Source organism: Lagopus muta, chromosome 13 (assembly GCF_023343835.1).
Source record: "Lagopus muta isolate bLagMut1 chromosome 13, bLagMut1 primary, whole genome shotgun sequence".
NCBI lineage: Eukaryota > Metazoa > Chordata > Aves > Galliformes > Phasianidae > Lagopus > Lagopus muta.
Window position 1 is genome coordinate 8,424,683 of NC_064445.1, and position 21,532 is coordinate 8,446,214.

The 21,532-nt window shown below is 41.5% G+C and overlaps 1 protein-coding gene across 4 annotated transcripts in view; it reads right to left on the reverse strand.

The window, feature by feature from the left end:
• The window catches only part of DACH2 (dachshund family transcription factor 2), a 263,656-nt gene extending 244,587 nt beyond the window's left edge, over positions 1-19,069 (reverse strand). For 2 of the 4 annotated variants that reach the window (XM_048959136.1, XM_048959135.1), the window contains exon 1: positions 18,477-19,069. In XM_048959136.1, the coding sequence (XP_048815093.1) occupies positions 18,477-18,964 (488 nt within the window). In that variant the 5' untranslated portion in view covers positions 18,965-19,069. Of the gene's footprint in view, positions 1-1,925; positions 1,986-18,476 lie in introns of those variants that run through there. The other 2 variants (XM_048959137.1, XM_048959138.1) reach the window with 2 other exon arrangements.
• Between the last annotated feature and the right edge of the window lie 2,463 nt (positions 19,070-21,532).

Below are 21,532 nucleotides of genomic sequence, written 5' to 3' on the forward strand. Positions count from 1 at the left end.
CATTCCTCAAGTCTTCATTTCAATTTGATAATTTTTTCAATACACTTAACCTAGCTGGCAACTTCCAGCATTCATGAGTTCCTTCAGAATGTTCATAAATACATCATAATTAACAACTAGGAGCAATCCAAAAGACAAAGAAGCTGAAAGAAGCAAAAGGCAGCTCTCAGCAGAAGCTGACCAACAAGCTGATGGGCACTTGGTAATACCTCATTGGCTGAGTGCTGAGTGACCACAAGTTTTTGATCAGAAGCACCACCTCAGCACAGACTTTTCTTGCCCTAACTTGTCCATCCTGTGAAAGCCATTCACAGCCAAACCTTTGCAGTGTGCAGCGGCAAAGAGTTTTACAGTTTGCTGTACTTGCAGACCACCTGCTTCTGTTTTTAACTACCGATAACTTCATCTGCCTTCTAATTCCTCCAACCAGCCATGAGTGCTCACTCCTTCCATGCTGCTTCACAGCTTTACACCACCCTTGGCCAAACACACAGAAGCTGCTCTTCACCCATCACTCTCACTACTTTTCTGTTGGGTTTTGTTCTGCCTGGACACCATTACTTTCTGAATAATCCCAGAACGGCTCAAGTTGAAAGGAACCTTAAATAAGTACATGAAGAGCCCCTCAGGCAATCTGAGTATATTTAAACTGATTTAAAATTGATGTTCTCCATGACTATTTCATCCTATTTACTGGAAGAGAGCTGCAAGCTTTAGCAACCAATTAAATAAGAGACACATGTACCAGCATGTGCAAATACGACTTAAGCACCCCTACTATCCCCCAAACACTCCCTGCCTGCTGCCAAAATTAGATCTTCATTTCCTGTGCTATTGATAGCAACAGCGAACATCTTCTACGTGTGTAGAGAACAACTGCAGTGTACCACCCATCTCCTACCCGACACCTTCCCTTGAAGAATACCAGGCTAACACTTTCCTAATCTATTCTTTTCTTTATATTAATCCCCATACAACATTAGAAGTACATTATATCATACCTAAATTAAAACAAACATAGCAAACATTAATTAACCCATGCAAGAGAAAAGCATTGTACAAATTATTTGAAGAACCTTTGAAATCTATACTAAGAGCTCTTCTTTGCTCACTTCCTATCACAGCTAAGCTTGCTTGGATCCTTTTCCAGTAGTGATACATTACTTTAATATGAATAAAATGTACACTGACATGCAGAACATTTTCTATTAACTAACATGAGTGAAGTTAGAGTTCTGTTTACTCTTTCTTGCACTTTTTTTAATACTAATTCTGATTAATTTATTAATGGTGAATCTAACAGTACAACTTCCCCCCATAGGCATTATTTTAAAATTGTACAGCCCTACTCATGGATCAGATCCCAGCTGAATCATACGGAACATAATAGAACAAAAATACAGTTCCTTCTACAAAGAATTTACAACTTTAACTGCTGATGCAGGACAAGAAATAAAGAACATGAACAGAGCAGCAGAAAAATACCATGCAGCTCAGTAGTTACTGGGCCTTTAGGGGCTTTGTTTGTTTGAGGGTGCTTTTTTGTTCACCTTTTTTGAAGTTTATTTGGGGTTGTTTTTACTTCTTTAAGTTTTTCAAAACACTAATCACCATCAAGATTTTTAGTCCTCATAGCAATAGACATAAAAGAAAACACAACTCTGCAGATGCTGCTGGCAACGCCTGTTACAACACAACTGACAGCACGGAGGAAGTTACAAAGCAAAAATCTGCATAATCCCAGAGTCAGGTCCATGCTACCCAAATAGCAAAATCAGGAAAAAATCCAACAGACAGGACAATTGGGAAAGGGAACCTAAGATTAAGGACTTCGATGCTAAAGGGAAAGGTAATGCCGGATACGAGTTCTAAATTACCCAAAAAAGGGTGATGGTCACAATCCAGTTCAAGAAAGATCTGCTTACCCATTCCATGGATCAGGGCTCACCAAAACCTCCAAAAAAGAGATCTGCAAGTAGAGAACCCTCCCTGGTGACAGCCAGCCCTTAAATAAGGTTAGGGAGGGGTGGAACCTGGTTCCAGTCAGATCAGTGAATTGCTTCCACCTGTGCTCCCAGGGCTGGCTGTGTCCCTCCACCAGGTGCTCAATCATTGGTTCAGGCTGTGACTTAGCAATTCCCATACAGATGCATTGCAGAAATAAAAATGATTCCTGGAAAGCTATGAACATGCATGTTTGTACAGTTTAGAAATTCCACCTTCACCTTCCTAGACTTCACTAATTAATTTAATGGCTATTTCTTAATACATATAAAGTATGACCAAAAGAGAATAATTGAGCAGAATGTATGTACGTACACGCACACACTCCTACTTCAAAGGGTAACCTATACACAGCCTCACGAGTTTGAAGATCATGTGCATGTTATCTTGCCTTCCAAGTTTCTACTGCTGAGAATCTTTACCTCCATTCTACCACTGCTTTTTCATACAGCTGCATCCTAAAACTTGAACAACACTGAGTCACAGACTGCTACAGTAAGTGAATGTGACATTTTTAATGTGAGTCACTAAAAAGTAGAAATTGAGTAACTTCTGAGCTGAGAAGCTCAAAATTCTAAGGTAAGAAATGATAAAGCTACGGAAATGTATTAACGTGACTACACAAATGTTCCTACTATGTCGTTTCATCTATAAGCTTCCAGAATAATTTGAAGTGTACACGCTACTGCTGTGGGAAGCATAAGAATGTATTGCTTTCAGTATACCAAAGTGCAGCTTCATCCAAACGGGTGCATTTGGTCATACATTGGTCCTTTGCATCAACTAATTAATGGTGTGAACGTGAAGTACGAAGACCACTTCGTATCGTACTATGATCTCAGGGTTAGGGTTCCAGATACATACTTTGAGCCATAAATTCTTGAATATTTCATTATTTCTCAATCTCAGTATCTCTTTTCAATAACAGAATTAAACATTTCTTCAAAAACTATTCAATTAACCCAACCCACAAGTACACCTCAGAATTGACTACGTTTGGATTTCGAACCTAACTTGAAATTAGTGGACAACAGAGTAACTTATTCAAGATTATTTCTAAGAAATATTTTTAATTCGTATTTGATTAATATTAAAATAGCCTTTACCTTAGCCACTGAAAACAGGGGCTCCATGAGTATGAAAACCATGAACAGTACTGAATATCACTGTAAATCCCAAAGTCATGTGAAAAATCCTTTAACTCGTGTTTCTATTAAAATACATTTTTTCAGAGGAGCGTCTGCTCATCAAGACAGCATAATGGTAACAGCAACGCATCCCACAGGGCTAAGGAAAACCTCCACAAGGGGAGTAAGCATTCCAGGAGGTACGGGCATACATAAGCAAAGTCCTTTCAAAGGGAAGAGAATTTCTGTTGGAACTTCCCTCTCCCCATAAACAGCCACTTGAAAACTGCTGCTTTAGGAAAGACTGCTCGTCATCTCAGAAACACTGCTATAGAATGAAGACCAAAAAAAAGAACAATAGAACACTGAAAATAAAAGCCATGTAACAGACACTCCCCTCAAAACATCTATCACTCATGCAAAGTGTACACCAGCCTTCAGGTGTCCCACCTTTCTGCAGATATCCAGTTTAGGAAGACGTTATTCCATGCTCTAGTAAAAGAGAAGAAAAAAATCCAAACAAAAGAAGGAAAGAAGCACGTCTTACACTTGCTCCCTTCTACTTGTATGTAATCTTTTTGGTTGTTCAAGTGCGGGACCAGTTCTTAACTCCAACAGCTGAAATACATTTGTATTTACATTTTTAAATATGCCATGAGTAGGCAGCAAGCAGTTCTATAAAAATGCAGGCAGGTTAAGACTGGTCAAAAGAAATTCTCACATGTAGGAGACCTCACAATTAGATAAGGTGTTACTGTAGGTCACTGTGTTATTAACGATGATAGGGACTGACAAACTTTAATAGTCCATCTCAGCACAGAGAATTAACACCTCTACGTACACACTACAATTAATCTACAAATAAGACATACTTGAGGGAATGTGCTTCAAAGATTTCATACTCTTGAACATAAATACAAAGAAAAATCATGAGATAGCTCCACTGCTACATCTTCCATTTGTAAATCGTACAGAACTACATGGATTAATTCTTTCTTGTCCAGCTTCTTGCCAGACCAACAACTTAAAATGATCTGAGATCCAGAGTGGAGACCCACCATCTACTGTCACATCATTACTCAAGGAAAAGTGGCTAGTACAGAGGTAAGGAAAATATCTGAATGAGCAGTTGGTAACAAAGACTTCGGCACCCATGGACAAGAAGAGTGGAAAGATAACTGAATCTTTACTGCAGACCACTTTTCTTCCATTTTCTTACACGCAGTAGTCAGAAAATTCAGAATTAAGACAGAATTTTTTAGATTCCTCGCTGATACTGAAATTTTAAAAGTAGCTCCCAGAGATGGTGCTGCACACCAGATGCCATGACATATCTCAGCAGATACCCTTCTAAGATGTCCTGACCTCAGTATCAGTCTGACCATACTACAGCACTTCAGTGAAAAAGCCATCAGGGTTAGAAAATTCAGCTGGATACTTGTCCACTGCTCTCTCCATTGATTTCTCACACAGTATCAAGATAAATACAAGGCCTCTTATTATCTCTGCGGTGGTAAATAACTGGATCCAGCAAATCTAAACAGAAAAACGCAGTCCAGGATTATTTGTTCCTTAAGTATCATATCAGAGAATCTCCAACTTAAGAGGAAAAATGTCCTTAAATTGCCATGAGAGCTTTTTCTGCTAAAACTCAAATGAGAACCTACAAAGAAATGACTTCCTAACAAGTTCCCCATAATTCTAACAATAATCATACACATGTTTTGTAAGAAACTTCAAAGTTTTTCATCTTTCCTTTTGTGAAGAATTTTGGGATGATAATGGTGAAAATGCCGACGAAGATAAATATAAGCTGGAAATTCAACTGTATTCCTGGGGGGCACAGAAGGAAATGCAGCCTCCCCACCCATAATCTGTTTATGTAAACATTATGCCAGGAGTTGTGTCTCTGTCAGAGAAATGAAAGCAGTGCCAGAACTGACATTCTTAACACCAAAGCATCCAAAAGCTACACAAAAAAAAAACATTTTAATAGCTTTTAAATCCAATTTGTGTTTTTTTGGTGGTGTTTTTTCTAAATATTTTAAGAGATGATGGAATATTTTAAGAGACAACAGTGAATAGAAGTATTTGTTAGACTCAATACATCTAGTACTAACATGACAAACACTTTTATTTAAAAAACAATCTACAAATACACGTTTTTCCTTTCCAATCATAATACTGAAACCAGACACACTTCCACTGCACTACTTTAGTATTTTCTCTTACAATTCTCATAAAAAGTGACTGAATTCTTTAGTCTTAATAACTGAATTTTAAGAATAACGTGGAAAATTATGAGCAACAAAGAGTGAATAGAATTATGGTCTTAATAAAAAGCATCACTAAAGCAAGCCCACAAATAGCAGAAATATCCTTTACTGCTTTTTGAACAAATACACAAATTTCTCTTTTACAACTACAGTACCTTCAACAGTTTCATTGTCAGATTCCATTTTCTGCTTCCTGCATTCTCCCCTTCCCTCGATTCAAAACCATCCCTTTAACACATCATTCCTAATTAGATGATTAGTGCTTGGAAGGGCAGGAGATAAGTCATTTGCATAATTTAATCATAAAAAGAAGTTAAAGATACAGATTTTGCTGTTCGTTTGTACAATTATCTTCACCGGCCTGGGGGGCTGAGATTAATGTGATTAAACAGTATTTCTGCAAACAGGCAATTGTGTGTCCTCTATTAAAGCAGAGCTGGAGGCAAATGAAAAATTAATTTTAGAAGACAATCAATTTTATTCTACATGACTGTAATAAATAACAGCCCATCTGCACACAAGTCATTAGGCCCTGGAAGGCTACACGTGTCACAAAGTCTAAATGACATACAAGGCCGAGTTTTCCACCAAAAACGAATGAGTAATAAATGGTCCACCAACTGCCACTTCAACTCACAAAATGCATAGCATTTCCCAGAAAAAAACAGGTTGATGTGAAGACTGCTAACCACTGATGGTGATCTAAGCTCATGCAGCATTCAGCAGTGCAGGTATTTGGTGGATCACCAACCACGCTTTTGGCCTCAGACTGAGGAAGTTCGGATGTTTCCACGCACATCAGTGAACAGCTGTACTTTACAACATTTGTGTTTCGTGAGACTGCTACTGCTTTGAAACACAGAATTGGTAGGCCTTAAAGAAAACTGAAGTTTCTTAGGTAACCATTAAAAAACATTTATTCCTTCTGAAATAAATTTTCCAGAGCAGTTATTTTACAAGCAAGTTGAACTGATAACACAACCTACATTTTTAGTACATTTCTAGTACTACAGTGTTAGTTAAATTTATGTATTATTTAAAACTTTTGCAATTTGTTAGTACTTAATTTAACATCTCACTTTTCATTACTATTGTAGCACAGAGATTCTATGTTTGAGTTAAAAATTAAACAAATACTTAAACTGAAAAGGAAAAGTATCATTTAAATTAAGAGCCATTTATGACATAGTTTGAGTCTCATCAGATTTACGATTTCCTTAATACCCATTATTTTCCTGCTGAAGTTAACTTCTTATAATCATTCCTTCACTACCTTACAGTATTTGTTTTCCTTTGATAAGCAGTCCATTTTGCCATAAAAACTTGAATTCATATTTTGCTGAGGATGCATGGTAGACTGCCTCCACAGACAGCAAATCTCCTGACCATGATCCAGCCAGCCATTTGCAAGTTGGCTTTCCACCCACATTTTTAATATTCTCTCAGCCTTGGTACTCCCATAAGTACTAGAGCTATGAAATTCACATTAGAAAGCTTCCAGTAAATTGTTAGAAATGAAAAAGACAAGTTTCTTCAACAGCAAAGGAAATGCCTTCTTTCCAAACACAGCTACTCTACAGAAGATATTTTGTATCAATCATCACCATCTTAACATTTTCCACATGAAAAAAAAACCAATCAAAGCTCCTATATAAGTTTGCATTAACATCCAGTAATCAGCAGGCCCATATTCCTGACAACAGTTCACCAGGTAACGGCATCGTGTGTTTATTGAGCCTTCCTACCTCTGTGCCTTTCATCAGAAGAATTAAAGTACACAGAAATTCCTTACCTGAATGTTCTGGGGTTCTACCAGCACTTTGCGTGTTTGTATGGCTACGTGGACTTGAAGAGAAATTAACATCCATCTAAATATAACATTCCCTACATATGCAGGGGTAATTAGTGAACACCCAAGCTTAATTAATTATCCCACTGCAGAAAGTAGAAGAATGAACATCAGCATCACAAAAATACTGCCACCCTCCCAATAGAGATCCAAAGGTTAAATTCAATAGATATAGATAAGTCACAGAATACCCACAGCAACAAAATCAGCAATACATTCAGTATATTATCATGCATGCAATGCACAGATAATCAGATTTCCTGTGGAAACTTAGCGTGATCAAGTCATAGCTCACTGTATACACACTGCACACAGTGCATAGCTGCTCCAACCCTGTTTGGATCCCCATGCCTGATCACACAGGTGCTATAGGACCAGACGGATCAAGCACAGCAGCTGCAGCCCAGACCTTCCAGCCCCTGGAATCCCAAATACACTGCAAACACCAACTCAGGCTCTGTTCTTTCTTCTCTTTGTACGCCAAAAACCAACTCCTAGTAGGAGTTCATGCTTCGCAATACAACCTCACTGTGAGCCAGTAGAAGGCGGGCGTCAGAAACGGTCTGTGATGTCTTTTGTTCCTTTCCTAGAAAGGGAACACATAGAGCACTCATCTCTACACAACACTAATTACAGTATTAACAGATAACCAAGACTCTTTTTAAAGAAGTATCCACTCATCTCAGAGAACTGAGAGATGTCTGCACTGATATTAGGGCTACAGGAAGAGACACCAAGGGAGACAACCAGCACAAAGTTTGTGTTTCTGTTTTGCTGAAACTTGCTGAAGAGGTTAGGAGAAGCATACAAGGTGCGGCTCCCTATGCTTAGAGATGAAATGTGGAAAAGAATAATTCAGACTCTAATACAGTACCCCAGTCAAATCCAGCACAGGGCTGGTTTACTCAGTCCCTAATCTAGCTGACTTAAATGCCTGGAAGAGTTGAGCATGTAACTTTCTACCAGAACCTAAATTTGGAAGACAGAACGAGAACACAGAATTTAGATTATCCTAAACTGAGAATGAATTAATAAAATAAAAACCTGTGGCTTTTCTTGAAAGAATTTCTTACAGATAGTTTCTACCTGCATTGGAATACACAAGTGTAAGAACTCAGCTGCCCAGCTTACGCTCATCAGATCTGAGCAATGCCCAAACTTTGCAGAAGTCTCTTCCTAAAGACACGCCATGGCTGCAGTAGCAGACAGCAATGCATCACTCCTTCTGCTCAGGTACAGCCCAGAGTGGGAGCGCAGCATGCTGCTGTGCTCCAAGGATGTGTGCTGCATCAAAGGGGCTGCGGGCACCATGAACTCTGAGAGATCACTGAGAGCTAAGATAAATAACAAAGTGAAGCCATCAGAGCAACCATGCAGCTGGTAAAAATGACTTCTTAACAAGTGTCCTCAATTCAAAGCATTTCTGTATCAAGTACGTTAAGTGCCTTAAAAAATTCACTAAATAAAGCCACACAAACCTACAAATACATATTTAAATGATAAACTCAAAGCTATCTGAGTTCATTACCTTAAGCCTTGCTTTAGTACTGTGTGAGCTCAAGGGCAGGCAGGCCGGGGCCCAGGGCAGCCTGCTGTGGCTGGGGGCAGCCAGCCCAGAGCAAGTGTTGGAGCAGGGAGGGCTTTAAAGTCCCTTCCAACCCAGTCATTCTATAATTTTCTGACTGATATTCTACTGCTTTCTAATTGCCAGCATTTTGGTCACAATTACCTTGTTCTGGTTTTGTGGGAGAGAGGGAGTGTTGTGTTTGTTTTTTTTTTTAAATATGTATTTTAAATCTCATGAAATTGAGTTTTTCCAACTTCTGTTTTTAGTATCATCTCAATCTAGAGAGAACTGCCTTCCTCAGCATCAAAGCTCAAATGCACGATGAAAGAAGAGGCAGCTCCAGAGATGCAGAGCAAGCAGCCTTTGTCAGCCTCACAAAACACAACTGGGAAAATGTTTCCCCAACACAGGGCCTTTCCTTATTAACTGTTATAAAAAGTCACCCAGCTATCACAAAAGTGTGCTTGGTAAAAACTATACTAGGTAAAAACAACTGATATGCATAAGAAAAAAAAATCAATAGTATTTTAAGTGTACTGATAAGAAGTACGTTTTATATCTTTCCTTCAAACTAGCTTGATCTTCTTAATTAGCAACTCTTAAGTTATTGAAACATGTAAGTAACCGAATCTCCCTACTGGCACAACATCTGTGCTAGGAGTTTCATTACTGCCGCACCAATTTTGTATTACAAATTAAAAATCCTCTTCTCTGGTAGCACTGGGGAGTAAGACAAGTCATCAGCACATGCATATAGGGTTTCAGGAAATAATTTGTGAGACACAAAGCCTAAGCTAAATGTGACATGGACGACACATGGGTTACAGCTCACATTCTGCTCTAGAAAAGGCAAATGCAGTGGCAGTGTCTGCACTGGCCCACTTGAAGTTTGAGTCAGTAGGTCAGGGACTGTACCCATGGCTAGCAGTCCCGAACACTGCCAGCTTCAACAACTTCCATCTCACTGCCATCCCACTGCATGCTAATCAAAAAGTTTCTTCTATATCATCATGATTTCAATCCTGTAAAGTGGTTGCCCAGAAAAACTGCAGAGTGTCTGGCCAAGGACATATTCAACACCTGACTCAACTGGACAACCTGCTCTAGCTGACCCTGCTGGAGCACAGGAATTGGACTGTGTTGCCTCAGGAGGTCCCTGCCAACCTCTGCTGTTGTATGACTCTGCCAATTCCAATGGCTTTAAATCTCTGCATAGTTATGCTGTAAAATAACTTTCATTAGCTTTTATTAATAAGCCTTCTGCTTTAATTTCACTGTCTGTACAGGCTTAGAAGCAGCAGAGAAAAGTGACTCAATGTTTTGCTGACTAAAAGTAACCTGAGAGCATCCTAACCTAAACATTATTTTGACGCACCGGACAGAACAAAAATAAATAAATCACATGCTGGGAATTTCATGTACTTACACAGCTATGGAAAATATTAAAAACGAAAGTAAAAAAGAGAAGTCACTATGGTAATCCCTATAGCCACACAAGTCTATGCGGGAAATTCAGTTTGTGTCCACAGCAAACGCAATAACAATTAAGTTTCTATGGTATTCTGAACTCTCGCTCTTAGAAAAATTCCATACATATAGAAAGGTGTATATAGATCTACCACGGGATCGATGCAACCGATGCATTTTCCATCTCTACTTACAGGGCAGCTGAAATATGATACAAGAACCGTGATGGCAGAGGCCTAACACTGGGAACAACAGTGAAGACTATTAACAGTGAGTACAAAACAATATGGAAAAATTGCAAAGCACTGAGATTCTTTAAACTGAAAATCAGAACCACCTCCATCCAAAGCAGCATTAGGACTTGATGGGATTCATTCTATAAGAGAAGAAAAAAAACGTAGAGGTGGCATTCAAAGAGTAAGTGCAGCTTTCTGAATGTGTTCTGGCATGAAGAACACTTCTGCTTCTTTGTACAGGGAATCCATCACAGCCTTACGAGCTGGTGAGATGTATCAGGCCGAGTCTCAAATAGAAAAAGTGAAAGAAAAGTGCACTGAAAATGTAAAGTGTGTCACATTTCAGTAGTCATAAACAGACTAGACTGCATATACTTTTAGAACAAACACAATAGGTAGCATCTTAATTCTAAAAAAGGTACTTTACACTCAAAACCCTCAAAGCAGTTTTTCCTTTGATTTTCCTATTCAGTAATCAGGTATTCAATTAAAATAATCTTCACAAAGATAGCATAAAGGAAAAAAAAGACAAAATCAGTATTACAGCAGACAACTTCAAAATCCTGTGTCTACTCTACACTTTGTGTCTACCCTATCCCTTCTGTCATGACAGCTTGTAAAATGGTTTGGAAACATTTCAAAATAGTTAAGATTTCTACCTGATTCACTGATACCATACACCACAAAAGTATCGGCATTAAGAAAGACAGAACATGAGTTGAATTGCTGGAAAAAATCTGAAAAATCATATACTGAAGATTGCCTTGCTGCTTACATTCACATTGTGTATTACGAAACCACTGTTCACTTCAATACCTCGGTGTCTATGTGCCAAGTACTCATACCACAACCCTAAAACTGTCTGAAGAAACCTTCAATTCATGATAATATTAATGGAGCTTTATGTAGCATTGATAAGAGGTCGTATGCATACCAGATACCCAAGTTCTTATACATTGCTGGTCAAAAAAAAACGTCCATTATTAAAGAATAATTCAATGAAGGCTCTCCTTGTGATGGTATTATCATACTTTTCAGTATAAGCAAAAAGAGACTCCCTTCTGTACAACTACTAAATACTTAGGATTCTAACATATTGCTTCAAGCTATAATGGTTATAACTGTTAATCCAATACACCTTTTATACAAACCCATAAACACACGAGTGGAAAAATAGCACAGATGTTCATCTCTAATGCAATTTCCATTCAATTTCCTAAGTGCAGTCCCTGTGTGCAAACTAGCTTAACGTTATGTTTAGCTTGCAAATTCTTTTAATAAATAATGAATGCAATAAAACTGGTAGATCAATGGCAAGCTGAGAAATCATAAAAAAAAGCCTTTTGTGCTCATGCTGTTGCCGATTTCAAACTTTAATCCAGCAGCAGATCGATACTACTTTTTCTTTTTAACCCATCACATAAATAGCAGCTAGACTAGATGTAGGTTAAATGCTGCTACCAGATATCAATTTCCAGAAGCTTGATAAGATCATCGGACACATTTCCAATTGAACATTTTATACCTTCACGTACACACACCAACACATACTGCTAAACGTTACACGTTAAGACACCAAACAGGAACAAAGACAGCATTATTCATTTCTTTTGGTTCTTACTTTTTAGGGAATTGCTATTTTTCAGCGAGTCAATAAAAGCTTCAACATCATATATTTTAATGAGCAAAATGGGTTTAGCAGGTCAAGATGTACTGACAAGGAAATACAATCTCCCCACACTTGTTCACAACAATAAACTTCCTATGCACACACAAACACCACAGCTGTGCTACTAGAAAGAAAGGTAATTAAACAAATTTAAATTGTACAGAATTTGGATATTGTCGCCTTCAGGGGAAATCAATATTCAAGTATGTCAGCTAATGGATAGGGGTGCTTCTTACAGCTCAGAGAATAGGGGGAGAGCAAACCCTATGACTAACTCCACGAAGAGGCAACAAAGATCAGAAGCACGGAGCCCCAAGGCACAGTTCTAATATCAAGCAGTATAAATCTAAATCACTGTGAATTACTACAAACTACCATACTTGTGCATGGCAACGCATGTTCAATCATAACAAAGTCTTGCCTTGGCTTACACCACGAGAACACGACACAGGAGGCACTGACTGCAATATGCTTTTTCCTTTTTGCTATTCACATAAAGAAGCACTAAAATGCTGCACTTCCATACACCTGCATGGTTTAATTACATTGATAATTACGTGAAGTTCCTGTCTACTTTCCTTTATAAGTATTTTAAACAGAAGTTTTGGGCAGTTTTGTTTACAACATAAAACTCAAAATTACCACCTCTAGAACGTGCAGGGAAAAGATTGAAGATCTTACTCTTTTTCTTGCCGAATTAGGCAAAAAAATTAGTGCCTGTGAAAATGCCAAATATGTCTAATCCTTTCACTGATATTTAATAGACTAAATAAAAAGTGGGAAAAAATGGATTTTAATCATGCACATCACACCTTTGATGAGAAGGGATCGGATCCTTCCATCGTTTCTAAGCTCTTTGCCCTTGCTCCAGCCACCTTGCACAGACATGGAAGGGAGGCTCAGCACAGCCAAACCAGAGCAGGGATCTGACAGCTGCGACTTCAGCACCTTTAGCACCAACACTGACAAACAGATCTCACCTAATTTCAGTCTGCTGCCAATGAAATCAGCGAGACAGTTCTTTAAAACGCCTCTGAATGCTCACTTCGGTAATTTTGCAGAAATTATGCAAGTGAAAGGATACCAGTTTCTCACGGTAAGGCCGCTGCCCCATGAGCAAACATGATTTTCTAACTCACTGATTCTTGCAGTGACCCTCAGTTCTAACAGAGCTCATTTCCACCTGCCCTAAAAATGAACCCCCCCACACACAGGCTGTGCATCCAACAACAGCCCCAATGTGAGAATAATTCCCCATCCACAGAGCTGGTCACTTCTGGAAGCTTCCTAAGTATAATGCTATTGCCACACATTGATATATTGACCACAGAAAGGCAAATACAACAATGCCAAAGCTTACACTCATTTGAATAAACTGTGAATTTCTATTACATATATTGTTTCCTTTATCAAACTGAAACTACTGGGGCAAGAATACCAAGAATGCCAACATAAATCTAGATCTGTTACAGCCAGTTTCTCCAATTTATTCTCAGAAGCCCTAATGACAAAAAGTTAAAAGTTCTTCTGTTCCGGAGAGTTTAAGGAAAGTAACAGTCTCAGTAACTTCTAATACATTAAAAGGAAATAAATCTGGTTTAATAAAATGATGGAAGAAAATCACGAACTACTGCTCTATTCCAAGGGAAGCACAAGCATGTTTTGATAAACATCAAAGATAAAAGGCAATGCAAACTGTGTGCAGCCTACTTGGGGAAAAATTGCCATTATTCATGGCAGAGGACTTGGTGTGGTCTTTTCCAGAATTCAAAACCAATTCCACAAAGACACATCCCAGCCTCTTCCGCTGTTTGTGTTCCACAGGTTCTGCTCCAAGATAATGGGTAGCAGACTATTCAGATCAGAAACTAATGGTGACTGACAACCTCTCTAACACAGCCGGCACTAAATGGTAAAAAGAGAAAAATAATTAACTAATATTCCTATTTTGCACAGCAGACGTTGACTCCAACCACAGTGAAATCTAAAAGAAACAGTGTTGTTCTGTTGCTGTTTTTTGTTTGTTTTTTTTAAAGAAATCCTTACTTCAGCCTGCAATCAATTTGGACACAACCATATTCTATTTATAGTAACACTTTTAACATGTTTTAGTCTTATATTATTTATTCGGATCATTCCTATTACAATGAAATATTAATGCTGAGAAAGTGGTTACTCTATTAAGGAGCTATCCTATGTTTAGATTTTAATATTGATCTACACTATTTGGGCACAATTAATCATTCCATACGAAACTGAGTTTGTGCGACTTTGTGTTAGAACACAATCAGAAGTTCAGAATCTTCCCCACAATAATGTCATGATTAAATTTATATTTTGACCTATTCCTAAAGGCAATTTAGTTATTCTAACAGAAGGGGGAAAAGGGGATACCGCCACTTTAAAAGCTTCAATCTCTTTGACATTGCTGGCAGTGTATGGGAACATTAATGCATCTGTCATGATAACAAGCTAAGAATAACATCTAGACATCAAACCGAGCAGAGAATCCATCTGAAGTGATTCATTCAGATCTGTCTCATTGATTTATTAAACACAGGGCAACATCTGCAGCCTCACAGAGCCGCTTGGCAAAATTAATGCAAGATCAATTCAAATGGAAAAAAGTGCAAAAGAGATAAATCAAAACACAATTTGCATGCAGCTCCACAATCAGGCTTATTGGGTGCAAATGCTCAATTTCCCTCCCAAAGCAAATGAGTTTAAATGTTGTTTTATCTTGGTAGAATTGTGTGATTTGAAGTGACAGTGAAGAGTTCTGCAGGTTGAAATGGTGAAAAGAAAAAGAGGAGAAGAAATGCATATTCAAAAGGTCTTTGCAAGCAACAAGAATATCATTAATACCTAATTGTTTAGCTTTTTTGTCTTTGCTACAAAAACACAGCATTTTTCAGTTGTGGAAGTCTCAGTAGAAAATTACATATGTATTATGCATATACACATGCAGGAAACATATAAATACTCCATTCTGGAGAAAAAGCATGTTACACTTCAAATGGAAAGCTCTACAGCTATGAAAAGAGAGGGGAATTTTAATCAAGGCTTCTCTAGAGTAGATACGCTTCTGTTGGAAATGTTTAAGCATTTTGGTACTTCCAAGCAAGCACAGACTTGCAGCGTGTCCAAAAAGAACCAGGGATTTTTTCCAGAAGCATAATCAATTTGCTCAGAAAGTGGAAAAATTCACTTCTGCATCTGTAACAAAACCCACGATGCTGGTGATAAGTCTCGAGAGAACGCTTTAAGAAAACCTCTCCTACAATGAAGAAAAGAGAGCAGAAATGAATCGTTTCTGATTTCAGTATGTCACCAGTCCGAAAACCCACTAGTTTGGTTGAGTCTGAATGCACACTAAATATTTACTTAAGCAAAGAAGTTTATGTAATCAGATGTCTGCATTTAAAATCAATAGACACAGAAGCTCTGTGCAATGCTTCTTGACGAGATCGCATTAATTATAATCCTGACATTGTTCTGCTAATAAAAGACAGAGTACTGCTGACTCGAGGGGAGCTTTTAATAGACGACACAACCGGACTCATTTTCTCATAAAATACCTGTATTTGCTGCTTAAATTAATTTTTAAGGGCTTTTATTGTTTGTGAATAGACAAAGTAACACAAACTATTAGCTGAACTGGACTCTGAATCATAAAAAAAAAGTTGTACTAGAATGCTTCCCAAAAAGCAGTATTTTATCTCATACACTGCTCTTCTTACTACACAATGAAAGCAGCAGACCAATACTGTCCTTTTTCTGTAGGAAACAGTCATTAAATATGAAAACCCTGAAAGAAACGTCACGGTTACATTCATGTTATATTGATACTTATGGACTGATGTATGGACATCATGGAAGCGTCCTCTACACAGTTGTAAATTTTGTGATGAAACCACAGTATAATTTTCTACTTTACATAAACCTTATTCTTTGCTGCTAAAATTAAGCCTTTGCTCTTTCATTTCAGTAATCTTTGAAGATATTCTGAGCAAGTTAATGAATTTCATAATGATGCTGTATTCACCACAGAGTTGAAGATGCTACTTGCAGTGAAAGGAATGGTTTCATTTTACAAACCTTGCTCCCAAATTCAGTTACAAAACACTTCTTAATGGCAATCAAAGACGAGCACATTTTGGTTACACAGCTGAAATTAACATGCATACTTTTTTAAAAAAATACAAAGGTCAAAGATGTTTGTGTTCCAAGTACGTAAAACTCCTTCCATACATCCAACACACAAAAACTTATGGCTTAAACGTACACTTCCCTCAGGCAAGCTCAAGTTAGAAAAAGAAACGGTACAGATTAAGCAGAATGCCTATTATTCCACTTATTTATTAATTGTTTGCATTTCAACTAAAAGTTAATTAAAGCGCATAGTATTGTAAGAAATGTTAATTTCTGGTAGACAGCTAACTTAGAAGACAACGGCAACCAATGTTTCTCATTACTTTTTCAGACAGTTTTAAAGTTCATGTTCTAGTGTTCAAACTACATATAAATTTCTATGAATTAAAAAAGCAGATATTACAAAAGCAATGACAAATATTCTCATTTGGAAGCAACTCCTGAGTCACGTGGAAAAACAATACATATCTAAGGGTTTTTTTCCTAAAGGATGACATTTTTGCGAGACTGGAGCTCCCAGATCCAGAATTCAAGCACTGCACACACAGCTGCCCACAGCCCTAGCCCAAGTGTTAGTTTGGTACCAGGCACTGCAGTGATGCCCCACTCAGCTCACAACAAATGAGAAATCAGATCACACATATTCAGCTATTGGCATCCAGCTTTCTCTACCACGAAATCTGTGCTGTTGAGGAAAAAGCTCTGTAAATACAGTGACAAGCTAGGCATTCAATTAGCGTGACAGAACACCATTAACGTCGTTAAGTTACAATACTTGAGAAAAGTTTCCTACGCGCTGATAACGTTTATCACGCACTGCATCTGAAACTGTGAACGCAGCAACACCTTGCTATCCGTACGTCAAACCAGCGGTGTTCTTTAGCGATATATAAGCAAAGGCCGAGAGATGTTTTAAAAAGCGAGGAGTATTTCAGGCAACGAAGAGGGATCAGCTGCTCCTGAGGAGGTAGAAACAGAGAAAGCCCGAAGCGGCCCCGGCCCCGCATGAGGCTGCACGGCCGCCCGCGCATCCCACACCCCCAATCCCCCCGCCCGGCCCCGCTCCGCCTTTCCCTGCCGCCGCCACAGGTCGCGACCAAAAGAAAGGTAAAGTCGCGAACCAACGCTTTTCAAGCATCCCGCGCTTCAGCGTTTCTTCATCCCCAATTACGGGCTGTAAGGGAGCAGACACCGGCACGCATCTAAGGGATCGCCAAGCGGGACCACGCGTTCTTCTGACGAAAACTTTGGCAGGGTCACTGAAAAGAAACGGCGTGTTTCTTCAGCTGCCAGCTTCCACGCCAGCCGAGTTTCGGAGCCGCCTCCGCATAGAGCGGCCCTAAGGAGCACCGCCCGCAGCGCCGTCCCGAGCAGCCGCCGGGTCCGCGAGGACAGCAAAGCCAAGGGGCCGTAAGAGCCACAAGAGCCACAGGGGTCACAGGACGGCGGCCGTGATGTCAGCGCGGCGCTCGGTCCCCGCGGGCACTACGCGCACAGCGGCACGGCGCCCGGCATCCAGCACGAGCAGCGCCGACGGACCGACTGCGAGCGTCTCCTGGGCTCGACAGAACTTGCAACAACAGACAGCCTGGCGCGGCGGTCCGTCCTGCTTCGGCTCGCGGAGGAAAAAAAGCGGGTCGGGCCGCAACCGGCGCGAACTTCACGCGGCAGCCGCAGTCTTCAGACACGGCGATGCGTGTGTTAACGAGCGCAGAAGAGAAGTTGCTTAAGAGCTGTGCCCCGCGAGAGTGCCGAGAGCCACGGAGCTCCGGGCACCTCCGGCACACGGAGCAGCCGGTGCTCCCACGCGGCCCCGCCGGGCTCCGGTGAGCGGTGATGGCGGGGCTCTCGGAGCAACAGTTTGGGTCCGGGCCGCTCCGGACACGGCGCGCCGCCGCCCCTCAGCTGCGCCGCGAGCCGAAACTTTCAGCGACGCGAGGAATGGAGGAAACTCGGAACTAAAGGGAAGAGACAGCAAAGCGGGCGCGGAAAGCGCCGGCCGCCCATCTGCAGGAGAGAGGAGTTGGAAGGCGGCCGCGCCGCCCCTCCAGCCGCTCCGCCGCGCTCCCCCCACCCGCCCCGCGCGGACCCCTCAGCCCTCGGGCGGAGCAGAGCTGCACGGCGCTCACCTGGCGTTGGTGCAGTCGTTGTACAAAGTTTCGAAGTCCTTCCTGGTGATGAGCTTGCAGCGGTTGACGCCGGGCTGGATGGCTCCCAACCCACGCAGGATGCGGACCTGCTCCACCGTGCAGACCACGGGAGATATATCCAGCCGCTTCAGCTTGGTGTACACCGTGTGCAGCCCTCCCACCAGGTGCTTGAGGAAGAGGTCGAAGACCTGCGGCAGGCAGATCAGCTCCTGTCCCTCCACGAGGAACGAGGCCACCTTCACACCGTGCAGGTCGACCATCTTACACTCGTTGCCGCCGCCGCCGCCGCCGCCCGCGCCGGTCCCGCCGCCGCCCGCGGAAAGGAAACTGTTGACGAGGCTGTTGGTGAGGCGCGGGGACTCCGCGGGGCTGGAGTACAGCGGGTCCGCCCGGAACAAGCCGGCCGAGCCCCCCGCGCCGCCGCCGCTGGAAGTTGCGGCGATGACGGGCGGCGCGGAGACAGCCATGGCCAGCCCGGCTCCCGCAGCCCCGCGCACTCTCGCCGCGCTGTTTGCGGTACTACTAAAAACAGCGCCGCGCGCGCGCGCCCGCCCTCCCACACGCAGCGCCCGCCGCCAGCCGCGCTCCCAGACCCCTCCCCGGCGCCGCCGGGGGGAAGAGTGATGGCGCCCTCCAGCCAATGAACCCCGCCCGCCTTCGGGCCGAGCGCCGCCATTGGCGGCCGGGGGCGGGGGGCGGGGCGGGGCAGCGCCAGCCGCAGCACCTGGGCCGCGGGGTGTGAGGCGCGGGGCGGCGCTGCCGGGGTGAGGCGGGGCGGTGGCGGTGCGAGGGGAGCCCGGGGAGGCCGGAGAGCCCAGGGGTTGCGTCCCGTCTGCTGGGCGTGCGGGTGTTCCCTCGCTACCAGCCGTAGCTCAGAAAGTCTCGAGAAGTGTCACGTCTAACTTACTGAAGTTCCGAGCATCCGGCGCAGCACCGTGTTTCAGGTGCAGTGGTACGGGGCCGCTCCTCGCGCCTGAGGCAGCACGTGCGGCGCTCCGCCTGCGCAGCCACGGCCCGGAGCTGGGTGGGCCGCGCTGTGGCGGGAGCGGTGCGAGGAAAACCCAGCGAGCTTCGTGTGTCCCTGAGGAAAGCTGAGCGAGTGAGTGCACACGAACGATGGTCAGAAAAAATGCACGTGGAGGCGTTGAGTCTGACGCACCCAGACACAGCCAACACAACTGACTGGATTGTTAATTTCCTTTGCTTTTCCAACTCTGGCTTTATTGGACTTATTTTTCCAGCTCCGTCCCTTTCTTCCTCTGTATGAACATCCTTACTTCCTGTTCATTTGCACTTTATTACCAGTCTTCTGTTACCTTCTTTCTTACTCTGCTAACTTCTCCCGTTCTTTTTTATTTTTGCTTCTCCAGCAGCACTCAGTAAGCAAAGCAAACAGAAGAGTACCAACAAAATGTGTAGGTCACAAAATCATAGAATCACAGAATGGCCTGGGTTGAAAAGAACCATGATGACCATCTAGTTTCAAACCTCTGCCACAGGCAGGGTTGCCAGCCACCAGACCAGGCTGCCCAGAGCCACATCCAGCCTGGGTGCCATTGGAGCATTTCCGCTGCTTCCCCAGTTGCACTGCTCATATGAGCCATCTTTTGTTAAGCTGGCCTAGCTAGCCACTTTTTCTATACAATCCAACATTTTTGTTTTATGAGAATTCCCATTCAAAATGAAGAGAGATGACTGTATGGTATTTAAGTTGGCATAATTGTTAATTAAAGTCCCCCTGGAGGAACCCCACTTTCTCTCAGTTACATCTTTTACAAAGAGTGGCCACCCATTTTAGGCTGCTCATGTAGCTGAGTGATTATCTTTCAATGAGAATAATCATCTTTCTAAGATGAGAGCCTTATGTTGGAAGCTCTGAGGCACAGGGGCTAAAAAGTTAGAAAAAAGTTTTGTGCATTTGAGCCCTGAACTCGTCTTGAGATTTTTATATGCTAGAATTGGTACAATATTAAGTAACCAACTTCAACTATAAACTTTTAGGGGTTAATTTACAGGACATAATTGCTATTAGGAGATTTAATAAATCAGATTGAAGAATTTCTCATTGGCTTTGCCCTCTTACAGACTCTCTTTTTTTTTTTGCTTTGAGATTAATGGGACAATCAAATTCTACTGTGAGAATTCTTTTTCCTTTTTGACTTTAATGTCTTCCATAAGCTAAACATATTTCTAAGTAAGACTGAATTTTTGCAAGGCCAGAGGAAGCCTTGCGCATCAGCACCCCGCAAGTTGGACTGGCGTGAAGCAATATAAAATCATAAAGGCTGTAGTAAAAACAGTACCCTTGAGAGGTGACTATCCATGGAGAGCAGAACTGCTCTTAAACTAAGGAAATGCTCAAGGTTTGAGAATTAATACCAGGCAGCTGCCCACTTCAGCCATGCATATAGAAATCAACAATATCGATGAATATTTTTGTTTGCCTGTAATTTTATTACTGACAAGGCAAAGTTACCAAAGCCTTACAATCACACAGTAATATCTTGTCATTTATAAAGTATCCAGATGGTTTATTTGAATAGAGTCCAGCAGTATGCAATTTGAATGTAAGTCTCCCTATAGCTTAAACAAGCATTTTAGAAAATTTTTTTGGAATTAAAGTTTCAATATTGTTAATTTTAGACTGGCATGCAAAATAGATTTTTTTTTTAACACTGTCAGTCATTGAGATATTACTGCATTATATATTAGTGACATGCAAAAACTGGCCATGTAGCTATGGCAAAATATCAAAGAAAGATTCTATTTGCTTGGTTTTGCTTTATTGATCACTACATATGCCTGGTTGGTGTGAAATGTGAAAGAGATCTTTTCTGATGCTACAGAATAGAGGAAAGCCCAGGTTTCAATTAGGGCCAGTCAACAGCTTTCCGTAACCTGCTTACATACAGCTGGCATGAACGTGGCTGCCAGCTCACGGGGATCCTACAGGTAAAAGGATGGGTGGCAGAACTGACGAGAAGGGGACAATGATTAACAAAGGCAGCTTGAAAAATAAAATAATAAGGAATTGA